This window comes from Triturus cristatus, chromosome 3_2, assembly GCF_964204655.1.
Source record: "Triturus cristatus chromosome 3_2, aTriCri1.1, whole genome shotgun sequence".
NCBI classification, from domain to species: Eukaryota; Metazoa; Chordata; class Amphibia; order Caudata; family Salamandridae; genus Triturus; species Triturus cristatus.
In genome coordinates, this window is record NC_140584.1 from 920,539,400 (window position 1) to 920,552,450 (window position 13,051).

General features: G+C 42.2%; 1 protein-coding gene across 3 annotated transcripts in view; it reads left to right on the top strand.

Annotated features, from left to right (window-relative positions):
* PPM1E (protein phosphatase, Mg2+/Mn2+ dependent 1E) overlaps positions 1–13,051 on the top strand; it is an 819,329-nt gene that overhangs the window by 700,234 nt on the left and 106,044 nt on the right. For all 3 annotated transcript variants that reach the window (XM_085649376.1, XM_085649377.1, XM_085649378.1), the window contains one exon: positions 1,527–1,670. In XM_085649376.1, the coding sequence (XP_085505502.1) occupies positions 1,527–1,670 (144 nt within the window). The remainder of the gene's footprint in view (positions 1–1,526; positions 1,671–13,051) is intronic.

Here is a 13,051-nt window from a genome sequence, read left to right on the forward strand (position 1 = left end):
TTAACTCGGCGATAGATCCTTGAGAATATGCCCCTGTGTCTTTTTGGGTATCTCTGTTTTCATTCCGTTGGAGCCACTCACAAACTTTAGGGAACCGGCAATAACAGTAAGGGTCGGATCGGCATCACTTAAATGAGGAAACAGCCATTACAAAGCAGTGGTTACCATAGATGTAAAACATTTACCGCACATATGCCTTTACCATTCATGCCTTTTGCAATGGAACTCGTTATAAAGGCATGCGAGTTAAAGGCATATTCGTAGTAACAACCAGCATGGTAAAGGTAACGCGTGGTAATGGTACCTGCGTTGTAACAGCCGCGTTGTAATGGTAATCGCATGCCCCTTCCTGCACAAAAACACTCCTGCATGCAACACAGGCACCCTTGTATGATGGTTCAAGGGTGCCTGCGTTGGCGCAAGGCTGCCAAAAGGGCACCAGTGCATGGGAAAGGATAGAAAAGCATTGTATTGTCTTAAATACAGCACATTCCTGCCCTTTCCCTGTCACACCGTGCAGCGCAGTAAGGTGGCTTGATGTGCTGCCCTGTGTGACTTTTTCACAAATAGGCGTCTTATTTCCTTTTTTCTTTGGCCTTCTACTGGAGTCTGATCATGCTGACACCTTCTTTTGTGCTCCCAATTTAGATGACCCTATATTTGATCCATGTTTAGAGGAGAGAAGGGAAGTTTCTTATGGAACACCTGTTGGACATGTCATTCTATTGTGTCTTCACCTACTGAGGTATTTCTTTTGTATTGCTAAATTTATTGAACTTATTCTTGGTTTGCATATATACTGGGTTGATTGGTAATCCTAAATAAAACTCTTTAAATATTTTCAGTGATCCCTAGTCCTTATTGTGGAGTCACATTGACTTCACAAGTTAGAAATGAATTGTTGATGTTTTCTTCCTTTCAATGCTTTACGTCAGTTATCAAAGGTTCATACGACCATAGGGGAAAAATCTTTGATGACTTGACTAAGAGACTACGTTTTAGGGCCCAGTGCTTGATCATTGATTTTTAATGTAACAAATTTTGCTTGGGCGATAGCAGGTCAATGTTTTGTCTTTTAAACAGTGTCAAATGCCGCGTGTTGAATGATTTCTATAACTGCATACATATTTTCGACCTGATAATGTCGGTAGGATGCTTGCAAGCAGAATACCCAAAACCTCAAAGTTTTGTGCACAATCACCGATTAATAGCACAAATTGGTCAGATGTACTAAGCCCCTCTCCAACTTTTTCGTTATTTCGATTTTTCCCAATATGGTTTCCAATGTACGTTTTAATGGATTATTCATACTCTTACTCTTTGTTGGTTGTTGTATACTTGTTTTATACTTGAAACATTGTTCAGCGCTCTGACGCCCTATGGTGTCTCAAAGACGCTTTATGAAATCACATACACAAATTAATATATATATTCAACTTGATAAAAAAAAAAACAATGCACTGTGTGTCATGAAAAAGAGTACCTTCAGTTGAAAAAATGTTTCTTTTCTTGTAATTCCCTTTCAGAAGCTGCGGTGTGGAACTACTGGCGTGGTGACGTTTATCCGGGGCAACATGCTGCACGTTGCGTGGCTGGGGGACTCGCAGGTGATGCTGGTCAGGAAGGGGCAGGCCGTTGAGCTCATGAAGCCTCACAAGCCCGATAGAGAGGTAAGAAGAGATTTAAGACACAAACACTGTGGCCCTCATTTACTAAAGTTTTGTGTGTGAGCACAGGGCTAGCTTTAGCACTGGTGGCACCCAGTGCGACAATCTTTGTTTGCGACCCTGTTCCACGATCTCCTTCCTCATGGATTACTTCACTCCCACCCTCCAATGGTGCCCCTCGTCTTTCCATAGCCCCTCTCTCACATTTATTTTAGAGCGCTACTTATCCCAATGTAGACTGTCAGAGAACTTTACATCACAAACATATTATGCAGAGACAATGAGTTATACAAGTGTGTAAAGCAATGTAGACAAAATGTATTTATAACTATGAGGACTACAAGGTGTAGGAGTCCTATATCATTATATCATAGGCATTAAAGGTTAAGAGAGCTTAGTCTGGAGAAATGAAGGGGCGGATTTACTATGTTTGATCAGTGTGCAGTAACCAGTGTTGCTGCGCTGCTTTGCGTGAAAAGCAGAGAGCATAACAGCACCATATCTACCAAGATATGGTGCATTGCTCTCTCCTCTAGTGCTGGCTTAACTTAGGCTACCTTGTGCCAAAGCACATATCTTTGCACCACAGTGCAAGGGTGTGTGCTTGATGCCAAGCATATGTTTTATACTGGAAGGGCACCATTCGGGCACAACTTCTTTGCTTTGACAAAGTTTAACACTTTACCACCTTACAATGTGCTGCACTGTACAGCACTAACCCTGGGCATAGTACTACGCTACGCTCGGGGAGCGTGCATAGTTTGCGCTACTACGCACTACGCGAATTGCACGTAGCACAGTGCAAAAACGCGTAGCATAGCAGGCATTTTTTGCTTGCTCGCGGTCCTCATCGTCAAGTTGGCGACGGCGAGCGAGCAAAATCAACATCCCGACGAGACTTTTTCCTCGCTCGCGATCAGCAACATCAAGTTGCCGATCGCGAGCGTGGAAAATAAACCTCCCGGCGAGATTCTCAACGCGGGGAGGTCAGGTTTCTCATTGCGAGTGGTCGCGTATGCTTGCGACCGCTCGCAATGAGAAACTACCAGTCGCGCTGACAAAGCTGCCACTCGAGTACAAATCTACTCGAGCGGCAGAATACGACCGCTTGCATTGTGCAAGATGCCATTTGCAATGATTGCACAGTGTGGACAAGCATCCGGCACTGTGCAATTAGTGCGAACAGCATTTCCCTACCGCACTACGCAGTTCGCGTAGCTATGCATAGCGTGCGTAGTGCGAAGTGCACTTCGCGTAGCTACGCGTAGCGCTACTACACAAACTACGCCCAGGGTTAATAATACACATATTAAGTTGGAAAGGTTTGGAAAAAATAAATATTTTTTCCAACTTTACTCCTGCTTCAAGGAGACTTGGGGGCATATCATCAATGGCCAGTGATAATTATCGCTGGCCGTACATAGCGATAGAAATATTATCGCCGGCTATTGCTGAATATTATCGCCATGATAATGCTATATTTACAACGCATAGCGCTATGGCGATAATATTTCAGCGATATGGAACATTGCTGGTTTTCCAGCGATGTTCCATTGAAAACAGCGAAAACATTGCTGATACTACCCTGTGGTCTTATCAGCATAATCCATCTCCCATTAAAAGTATGCCTTAGTCAGGAATTTAACAGACGTTAAATTCCTGAGTTAAGGCTGAGGTAGCGCAATTTTTTTTATCGCTGAACCTCCTTGTTAATATTGCGAAGCTGCCTTCACGATATTAACATGTGTTGTTTTCACAGCCACGCCTTCTTTGCATCTCATTAGCGAGGCGAGGCTGTGAAAAAACGGGCTCTACATCAAGGAAACACGCGCTAGCGTGTCCTTGATGATATTGTGATATAATTATCGCCGCTTTTTGCCCAAAAACGGACGCTAAACCGGCGATAATTATATGGCCAGCCCTTGCTAATTTGCCCCATACTCTTGTGATGCAAATCCGTTTCTACTAAAGTTAGTAGATAGAAATGTGCTCCAAAATCCATTTGTGGGTGCATGGGAATGTCCGTGAACCACCCACAGTACGCCTCTTTGAGGCATAGGATCACATAGTGCTACTTCGTGTTACTTTAAGACCACTTTCCAACACAATTCAGGATTATCATTTGAAGGTAAACGCCAAAACAAGACTTTGGACGGGTTTGTGTCTCTTTTGTGACATAAATGAGACACAAAGGGGCATATTTACAAAGAAGTGATGCAGCGCTGCATTAGCCTTCTTGGCTTAATGCCGTGCTCCTCCACTTCTGAAACGCAGGGCTACACCGTATTTACAACAATACGGTGCAGCTCTGCATTTCCCCCTGCGCTGTCGCTAATTTCAGCTGCCTAGTGCCAACCCAGGCACCCTTGCAACATATTGCAAGGGTGCCTGCATTGTGGGTAATGATTGTTTATGTGCACGAAGGTGTCCCTTCCTGCACATAAACAATCTTAAATGGCGATTTGTAATTTCTACGTGTGCTGCTTTGTGCATCACACATAGAAGTTGCAACTGGTCATATTTAAAATGATTATTTATGTGCAGGAAGGGACAACTTTTGTACATAAACAATCATGCATGGTGTTTTGCTGTTTTTATGTGTGCTGCACAGTGCAGCACACATAAAAACAGCAAAAACGAGGAGAAATAAAGCATTTCTCCTCGTTGCACCCTGTTAAGACCAGGTTTTTCCTGGTCTTAATTTTGACACGTTCCCATATTTACGCCACTCTTGTAAATATGGGGCAGCGTCAAAATCAATGGGTGTTGCAGCGAAACGCCCACCGCAACACCAATTGCCCTCCCCTTTCACGCTCAGTATAGCATGAAAGGGTGCCTTATTTACAAAGCAGCGTTAAGCCACATTAAGGGGGATATGTACAAGGAAGTGGCGGAGTGAGGCGTTAGCCTTCCTGGCTTAACCCCTCTCTCCGCCACTTCTGAAACGCAAGGCTGCACCATATTTACAAGAATGTGGTGCAGACTTGCATGTGGTGCAGACTTGCATTTCCCCCTGCGATGGCGCTAAGTTTTGCAACTTAGCGCCAACACAGGCACCCTTGCACCATAGTGCAAGGACGTCTTGGTACAGGGGAGGATTGTTTATGTGTAGGAAGGTGTCCCTTCCTGCACATAAACAATCCTAAAATGCCATTCTATCACTGTCATGTGTGCTGCTTCATGCAGCACACATGAAAGTCACAAAATTGCATTTTTTTTGAAGGATTGTTTATGTACAGGAAGGAGCACCTTCCTGTACATAAACAATCCATACATTTTGCTTTTTCCATGTGGGCTGCACAAGGCAGCACACATGAAAAAAGCAAAAACGAGGAGAAATTATGCATTTCTCCTTGTTCTGCCAACTTAAGACCAGGTTTTACCTGGTCTTAATTTTGGCGCTGCCTCCCATGTATGCTACCCTTGTACATAGGGGGCAGTGTCAAAATCAATGGGTGTTGCAGTGGAACGCCCACCACAACACTCACTGCTCCCCCCTTTCACGCTAACCATAGCGTGAAAGGGGGCCTTATTTACATGGCAGCGTTAAGTGGCTTAATGCTGCCTTGGAAAAAAGGAGCCGCCCTCTATTCTAACCATAACGTCGATAAAAATTACATTGTGGTGGCGATAGGGGCTTGTACATATGCCCCTAAGTGGCTTAGCACTGCCATGTAAATAAGACAATGCCTGTTTCACCACATGAGCATCAAAAAAAGTGACAGTCATGTGGCGATAGGGGCTTGTAAATATTTCCCAAAGTGATAGTAAATCCGCCCCATAAACTTAAAAAGGATTTGAAACATAACACAATGATTGGGGGTGTCATAGTAATACAATTGTATTAGTACCCAAAGGAACGCTTTTACGTAATCTTACAATAATGAAAGATTGAGGAGAAAAACAATAAGGTCCTAAACTTATGTGTTACAATTTGATGCCTGTTCAGTGGCCAATGTGCTTATTAGAAGGTTTGTAACTTAAGAACTGCAAATAACAAAATATTCTGTGACAAAAGCAGTAACCCACTGGGTTATCCTCACAAAATACAATTATGTAGGAGACAGGGAGTGATGCGGCGAACGTGACTCACGCACGTTGCCGTAACGTCTCCTGGTTCGCCGGTGCCCCGCCGATGAGAGGAGTTGCTCTGTGATAGCCGCCGTCTCCGTGAATCTCCATGAGCCCTTGAGCCTTTTGCCCGTATGAGACCGTATGAGACCCGCAGGCTCTCCCTGCTGCGGTGCACGACTGTCCACGGCTGCTTTCATAGCTGCTTTCATGCCCGGCTCAGCTCGGCTCGACTTAGCGAGTGATGCGAGAGACCTGAGAGGACGCCGACAGTGAAAGGACATTGACCTCGGCGTTGCGGTAAGCCATCGGTGCAGCAAGGCGTTAAGCCCGGGAATCAGCGCTCATATTTGGGACCGGAAAGCGGGTGAAGAGAAACATGAGAGGACGCCGATACTGAGAGGACACTGGCGCTACGGTAAGCGTCGTGGAAAGCTATCGGTGCAGTGCGGCAGCTAAGGAGCAACCAGGTGTTATACCCAGACCACCCCGCAGGAACGTGTGAACCAGCAGGAATTGGACCCTGGGAATGGGGGCGGCGGAAAGGTGGAACAAGCAGCGTCTCCGCACTGCCAAGTACTCATCCCAGGACACTGTTCGAGGTGCATACGGAGACCTCTTTAAGCACACACTGGATAAAGCTGCAGGTCTGCATAACGTCCGCATAGGTTACAAAAGGAGTGTTAACTGATTGAAAGGCATTTAGGGATATTGCCCCAGGTCATTACAGTGCAGTGCCCCTACAACCTCTGTGCTCTGACTGCCGCTGCAGGGTCCATCTATATCATAATGCACTTTCCATGCATCAGTGCACAGGTATTCTCTGATTAGCTAAGCGATTGATAAAAGAGAAAAATAAGGAACCAAGAGAAAAAGATGTCGGTAGTCATAAAGGCAGCGAAGATGCGAAATAAACAGTCTAAAGCTGGGGCAGGAAAAGAGTTCTTAAAATCTGGCCAATCACCACCAACACGCATACTAGCGCCCAAAGGTGTCAGAAGAGGGAATAGAAACGCTCAGCAGAGAATGGATTTAAAAGCTACGCCACTGGCATTGGCTGAGAAAAATTAACAGTTTGGTCAAAATGCCTTTGATAAAACCTAAGAGGAAGAGGAAACCCTATCTGAACTTTCAGCTGATTTAAGTATGTTGGCTGTGGGTGGCGAAGAAGAAGGAGAGGGGGACGGAGTAGGGAATACACCGAACAGGGAGGATGATAATTAGGTGAATTCTAAACAGTACCCCCTTTTCAGTAAGCCCCTCGCGACACGGGGTAAACTCACCAGCACTCCTCATGTAAATAGGGAGGAGAAAAGGGCGAAAGATCAAACAGGTCAGAGAGACCTACAGGATACCCAATACCAGAAAACACTACTCACCCCTGCTCACACCCTGTCAGCCCAGGCAATACATCCACAGCTCCAATTGAAATTGCATACAGTGCTAGATCCTGTAGACATAAATACAGTCATCCATGGGGATACATTTCTGACTAGCCAGCCATCGATGCAAGAGGCCCAAATACCTCCACAGACGCCGCAAAAGGAAGATAGGAATGAGGCATTGGCAGGTAAGCTAGATTCTGCATCTGAATCAGAATTAGAATCAGAGCCAGAAAAAGAAAAGGAAAAAGGAAATAGTCCCTACTTCGATGAGAGTCGGCAAAAATCCTGGAAAGAAAAGAGCCAAGCAAGACACTTCAGTACAAGAAATGCTTATAACTATTTAGCAAGAATTAAGAGATCTGAAGGCATCACAAGCATTTGAAATATCACAGCTGCATGATAGACTAACAAAGATGGAGGAAAATCTAGGCAACCTACCCAGAAGGGTTACAGAGGTGGAGGCTCGTGTCTCAGCCCTGGAAGATAACATCATCACCATGCAAAAGGATCTCCAGGTGTTGAATAAAAATAAGTGCCAGATGGAATCAAAGCTACAAGACCTAGAGAACTATAATAGGAGATCTAATCTACGCCTTGTGGGAATATCGGAGGGACTGGAGAGCGCGGAAATGGTAAAATGGACTGAGTCTCTGTTGAAAAAGGTAATACCTGAATTACAAGGAGATCTCACAATCACCAGAGCCCATAGGGTACCTGTACACAAACCCGTGAATCTCAAGTACCCACGAACAATTTTAATACATTTCTCAGACTACAGAATTAAGGAGCAAATCTTAAATGCAGCAATATCAAGGAGATCATTTACTACCGATGAAATTAAAAACTTTAAAATTTTCTCTGATATGTCAGCAGCCTCTGCCCACAGACGGAAGGACTTTATCAAAATGATTGACTCTTTTAAGGCCAAAGGGGCGCAGGCAATGATTGTGCAACAATCTAAATTAAAAGTCCTAGCCAAAGGAAATATTTCTATTTTCACGGACATATCAGAAGCCCAAAACCTTTAGGAAGGTCTTAATGCTACATAACGAAAAGGAGACTCTGTGGTTATAAGTCTGCTTTGAATAATAATGAGTTGTATTTAAGCAGCAGTGTCATGAGAAACATTTAAATTTTCTTTTAGGGGCGGACGTGAGGTGAATCAGTAGAAGTAACAGTATGCAATAAGATGGCATCCAGTAAAAAGAGGGAGAAGGAGGGAAGGATAGTGTGGCAAGCTGGGTTTTCCCTTCTTCTGGAGAGAGTGGGGTGGGGGGATGGTGGTGGGGGTGAAGCAGTTAGAAAAAGAGAGTTCATAGATGAACATTTCTTTTTGAATAGGTCAAAGAAGAGGAGAATATGCAATGAGCACTTTAATACCCCGATAGGCTTAGGAGTAAGTTGCGGTACTGCACAACATAAACTATCTACGTAATGTGTTGGCTGCTATGGAAAGATGTTGTTTGACATAATGTGGTTGCACAGTTTACGATATATTGCACATTGAACATTGCACTTTAATGCGTTTTAATGTATACTTTGCACAATTGACATAATCTGTACTGTAGTATATTGGTCTAATAGCTGCGCGATTTGCACTTTAATGTATACTTTGCACAATTGACATAATCTGTACTGTAGTATATTGGTCTAATAGCTGCGCGATTTGCACTTTAATGTATACTTTGCACATTTGTCATAATATGTACGACAGTGTATTGGTCTAATATTTGCGCAGTTTACACAACCGAAATGGCTTGTATTTTAGTGCATAACATAGTCCGCTACTTTCTTATTAGAAAGAAAAGAATCAATAATTTAAGCTGCTGCTCATATGCACATTTTGCATATTTTGCACAAGTTGCACTTTAGAAATGCATTTTGCACATATAGCACAAGCTGCACCTTAGTTGGTATGTGCCGTGGTATGTGGACAAAACAAGTCATATTTTCCTGCCTTTAAAAAATACACCGTGAATAGGAATAAACTGTCAATCCTGTCTGAAAACTAATGGTTTAAATAATAGAGGCAAATCTTGTGCAATAGAGAGTTGGCTAAAAGGCCACCATCCAGATGTGATCTTCATACACATTTCCGAGCTTTAACAGATGCTAGTAAAATGTTTAAAAGTTGGGCGGGTTTCTATTGCTCATCTATGTCAGGGACAGCTCAGAGGGGTGTGAGCATCTTTATAGGCAAGCATGTCCAATTTCATGTTGAAGCTTCACATTCAGACACGAGTGGTAGATGGACATTCTTGCACGGGAAAATAAACCACACAAATCTTATATTTTCTACAATTTATGCACCAGTCATAGATGACCCGCTCCCTATTTTACAGTTAAAGCAAGCACTATCCGGTATACCTGGTCAGATCATTTGGGGAGGTGATTTACATTTTTTGCAAAATCCCACGGTTGATTCAACCAAAAATGACCGAAGACAAAATAAACCACAAGTTGCCATTGCTTTGTCGAGTTGTAAAACAGATTTAGATATTCTGGATAACTGGCGACTCAACAACCCGGTTAAACGTGAGTACTCCTGTTATTCGGCAAAATATGACTTGGCATTAAGGCTAGACTTCTTTCTAACTTCTCATAATCTTGAAGTTAGTAAATATGAACATATAGTGAATGCCTTCCCAGATCATGCCCTCATTAAGATTGAGACCCTTCTAGGAAAGACAGATGAAGAAGCATCAAGAAGGTAGTATTTTAACAAACTCAGGGGCATATCAGCAACACCAGGCGATAATTATCGCTCAGCGCTCTTAGCGTGAGGATAGTTATCGCCGGGTATCGTGGATTTTTATCGTTGAGATAGCGTGCTATTAGCAACGCTTATCTCCTCAGCGATAAAAATCCTCACGCTAACTGCCTAACGTGAGATTATCGCTGGAAACCCAGCGATAATCTCACACAATGTGGCGTTAGCTTGCTGATAGGGACTCACAAACTTAGCCATGATATCCACCCTCCATAGGATATCATGGCTAAGTCAGTCCTGAAGCAGGCATAAGGAAAGTAGCAATAACAGGGGTTATCGCTACTTTTCCTGACGCTTTGCTTCATAGCGTGGGGCTTGATGATAGGAGAAATGTCGCTTTCTCCTGTCATGTTAGGTCAGGAACGCCCACTTTGCATCTCATTAGAGATGTAAAGCTAGGCGTTAGGAATCCCCACGCTAAAGCAAGGTTTCACGCGTTAGCGTGGCCTTGCTAATTAGGCGATAAAATTATTGCCTCTTTTAGGCCGAAAACGGCCGCAAAAGCGGCAATAATTTTTTTTCGCCTGCTTGTAAATATGCCCCTTAATTTAGTAGAGTAATAATGGTGTTCAGAAAAAGAGAAGGAGATTAGTTCCTTTTTTAATATAAATAAGGACTCTGCCCCAATTAACGTAATATGGGATGCATTTAAGGCTACATTGAGAGGCATAGTCACCTCAAAAGAGATACCAAAACAGAAGGCTAAAAAGGAGGAGAGAATGGCGATAGAAAATAGGCTGGCTCATGCGAATCAAGAATATTTTAGAAATAGGACCCCAGACACAAGACAAGAAGTACTGAATGCAAAAACGAAAATGAGGGAATCCTACTCTGAACTAGGGGATATGGCAAGTAGGTTATATCTTCAGACAAGCTATGAAGATAGCGAGTATACGGGAAGATTGTTAGCCTGGAAAGCAAAGGAGAAGCAAGTTTGAAATAGAGTCGAATGTATTCAGGATAAAGTAACTAAAACCTGCGTAAAGACTACGTCATTAATAGGCGAGGTTTTTCTTAAACACTATCAGACATCTCACCAGGTCTCCTTAGAAACAATTAATGAATTCTTACAGGAATTGCCAATTCCAATTTTGGGAAATAATTTTAAAGAGCTGTTGCTAGCCGAATTCACGAAGGAAGAACTAGATGTGGTTATCAGCTCCTTGCTTAACTGTAAAGCTACCGGGGAGGATGGCATTCCCGCGGAATTTAAAAAAACATTTTCTACAATACTTTGCCCCGAATTCTTAAGACTTGCAAACTATCTACTACAAGGGGGTAACCCGCCAGTATCTTTCCGTACTGCAGTAGTGGTCAGTATTTTAAAAAAAGATAAAGATAGTGAAAATGTGAACTCTTATAAGCAAATAAGCCTTTTAAATACTGGCTATAAAAATTTCACTAAACTTCTTGCCAATAGGCTAAATAAGATGGTGGGATCACTTATTGGGACGGATCAGTGCGGTTTTGTGGCTGGGAGACAGCTCTATACTGATACAAATTTTTTATTAGAGGCACTGGATATTTTTAATATCAATAAGGTTGAGGCACAGATCTGATTTTTAGATGCCGAAAAAGCATTTGATCTTGTTTCTTGGAATTGTCTTTTTACGATTTTAGAAAAGTTCTGCTTCCCAAATGAGTTTATATTCTTATTAAAACAACTTTATATGAATTCCCAGGTACAAATTTTAATCAACTCTGTCAATATAGGGTATCAATATAGGGACATGCCAAATAAATAGAGGCACCAGACAAGGCTGTCCCCACTCCCCGATTTTCTTTGCTCTATTTATAGAGCCATTAGCAATTGCAACCAGGGAAAAAGAGCCCATACGGTCCCGGTTCAAGAAATGACGAACATAAAACTCTACGCCGATGATATTGTTCTTTTTTTGGACTCAAAGATAGACTCTCAAGCGGAAGTTATGAGAGTTTTTGCAGACTTCCAAATAATAGGAGGCTATAAAATCAATAAGACAAAAACAGAAATTATATTATGTAATTGTGGTGTGAATTCTCTACTATCAGAATTTAGACAGATATACAACACTCGCCCAAAGAGATATTTAGGGATCTATGTAACGGAGAGAGTAGAAGACCTTTTTTCCTTAAATTATATTCCATTGTTGAAAAAGGTGAACTCTCAGCTAACACGATGGAACCAGCTCCCGTTATCATTAAAAGGACGAGTTGCATTAATTTGAATGTCCATCCTTCCACTGTTTAAATTTCTTTTTAGTGCAGCTCCCTGTGCAATACAGACCTCTTTTGTTTTATAGAAATAGACCGCAAGTTCTCCTCTTTCCTATGGGCAAATAAGGTACCAAGATTGGCACTCAGCACTTTAAACTATCCAGTCGCAGAAGGAGGATTATCACTTCCGAATATTAGAAATTATTATTATGCGACATTTGCACATCACATTTTTAGATTTTTCTTTTTAGATCCTCAAGAGGCAGATCATTTCTTTATGAAAAAGATCCTAAGGGAATATATTATCATCGACCCTACAAGAATTACTAAGTACCCTAAGAAAGTACGTTATAAGATCCTACAGTGGCTACTTAAACAAAAAACCCAGCAATTAGCACACTACGACATTTTAAGAATTAATAATTCAACCAGGTTTTCGAATATATATGCGGGGAAAATAGGTATTTTAGAGAACAATATACTAAGGTTGTGTGAAGAAAATGGGTACATCCAGATCCAGGATTTTATCGGTTGGAACTGTTGGAAAACTTGGGCGGAAATTGAAATGGGGCTTCAATATTCCAACACAATTTTAAAGTGGTCATTTATTAGATTAAAACCTATATTGGAAAAGTTAGATATGGAAAATCTGCGCTATAAAACTAGTATCAGCGAAGCCATTAACTGCCCCATACAACGGAAGATTAGTAACTGGATTAAAATCTTGGATTTTTTGTTTTTTTTGTTTTATATTTTTATTAAATTTGTCCGTCAGCACATCAAAACCAACAACATATAAAAGACTCATCCCTCGATGTACATGCCAGAAGAAATCCGTACTACCCACGTTTCCTCCCTAAGGCCCCAACCCTCCAGATTAAAATCTTTGATGAGAACAAATCTCTCTCATTATACGATAAAGTTAGGGATAGATGGAAGAAAAGGGAAGATATACAGATTCT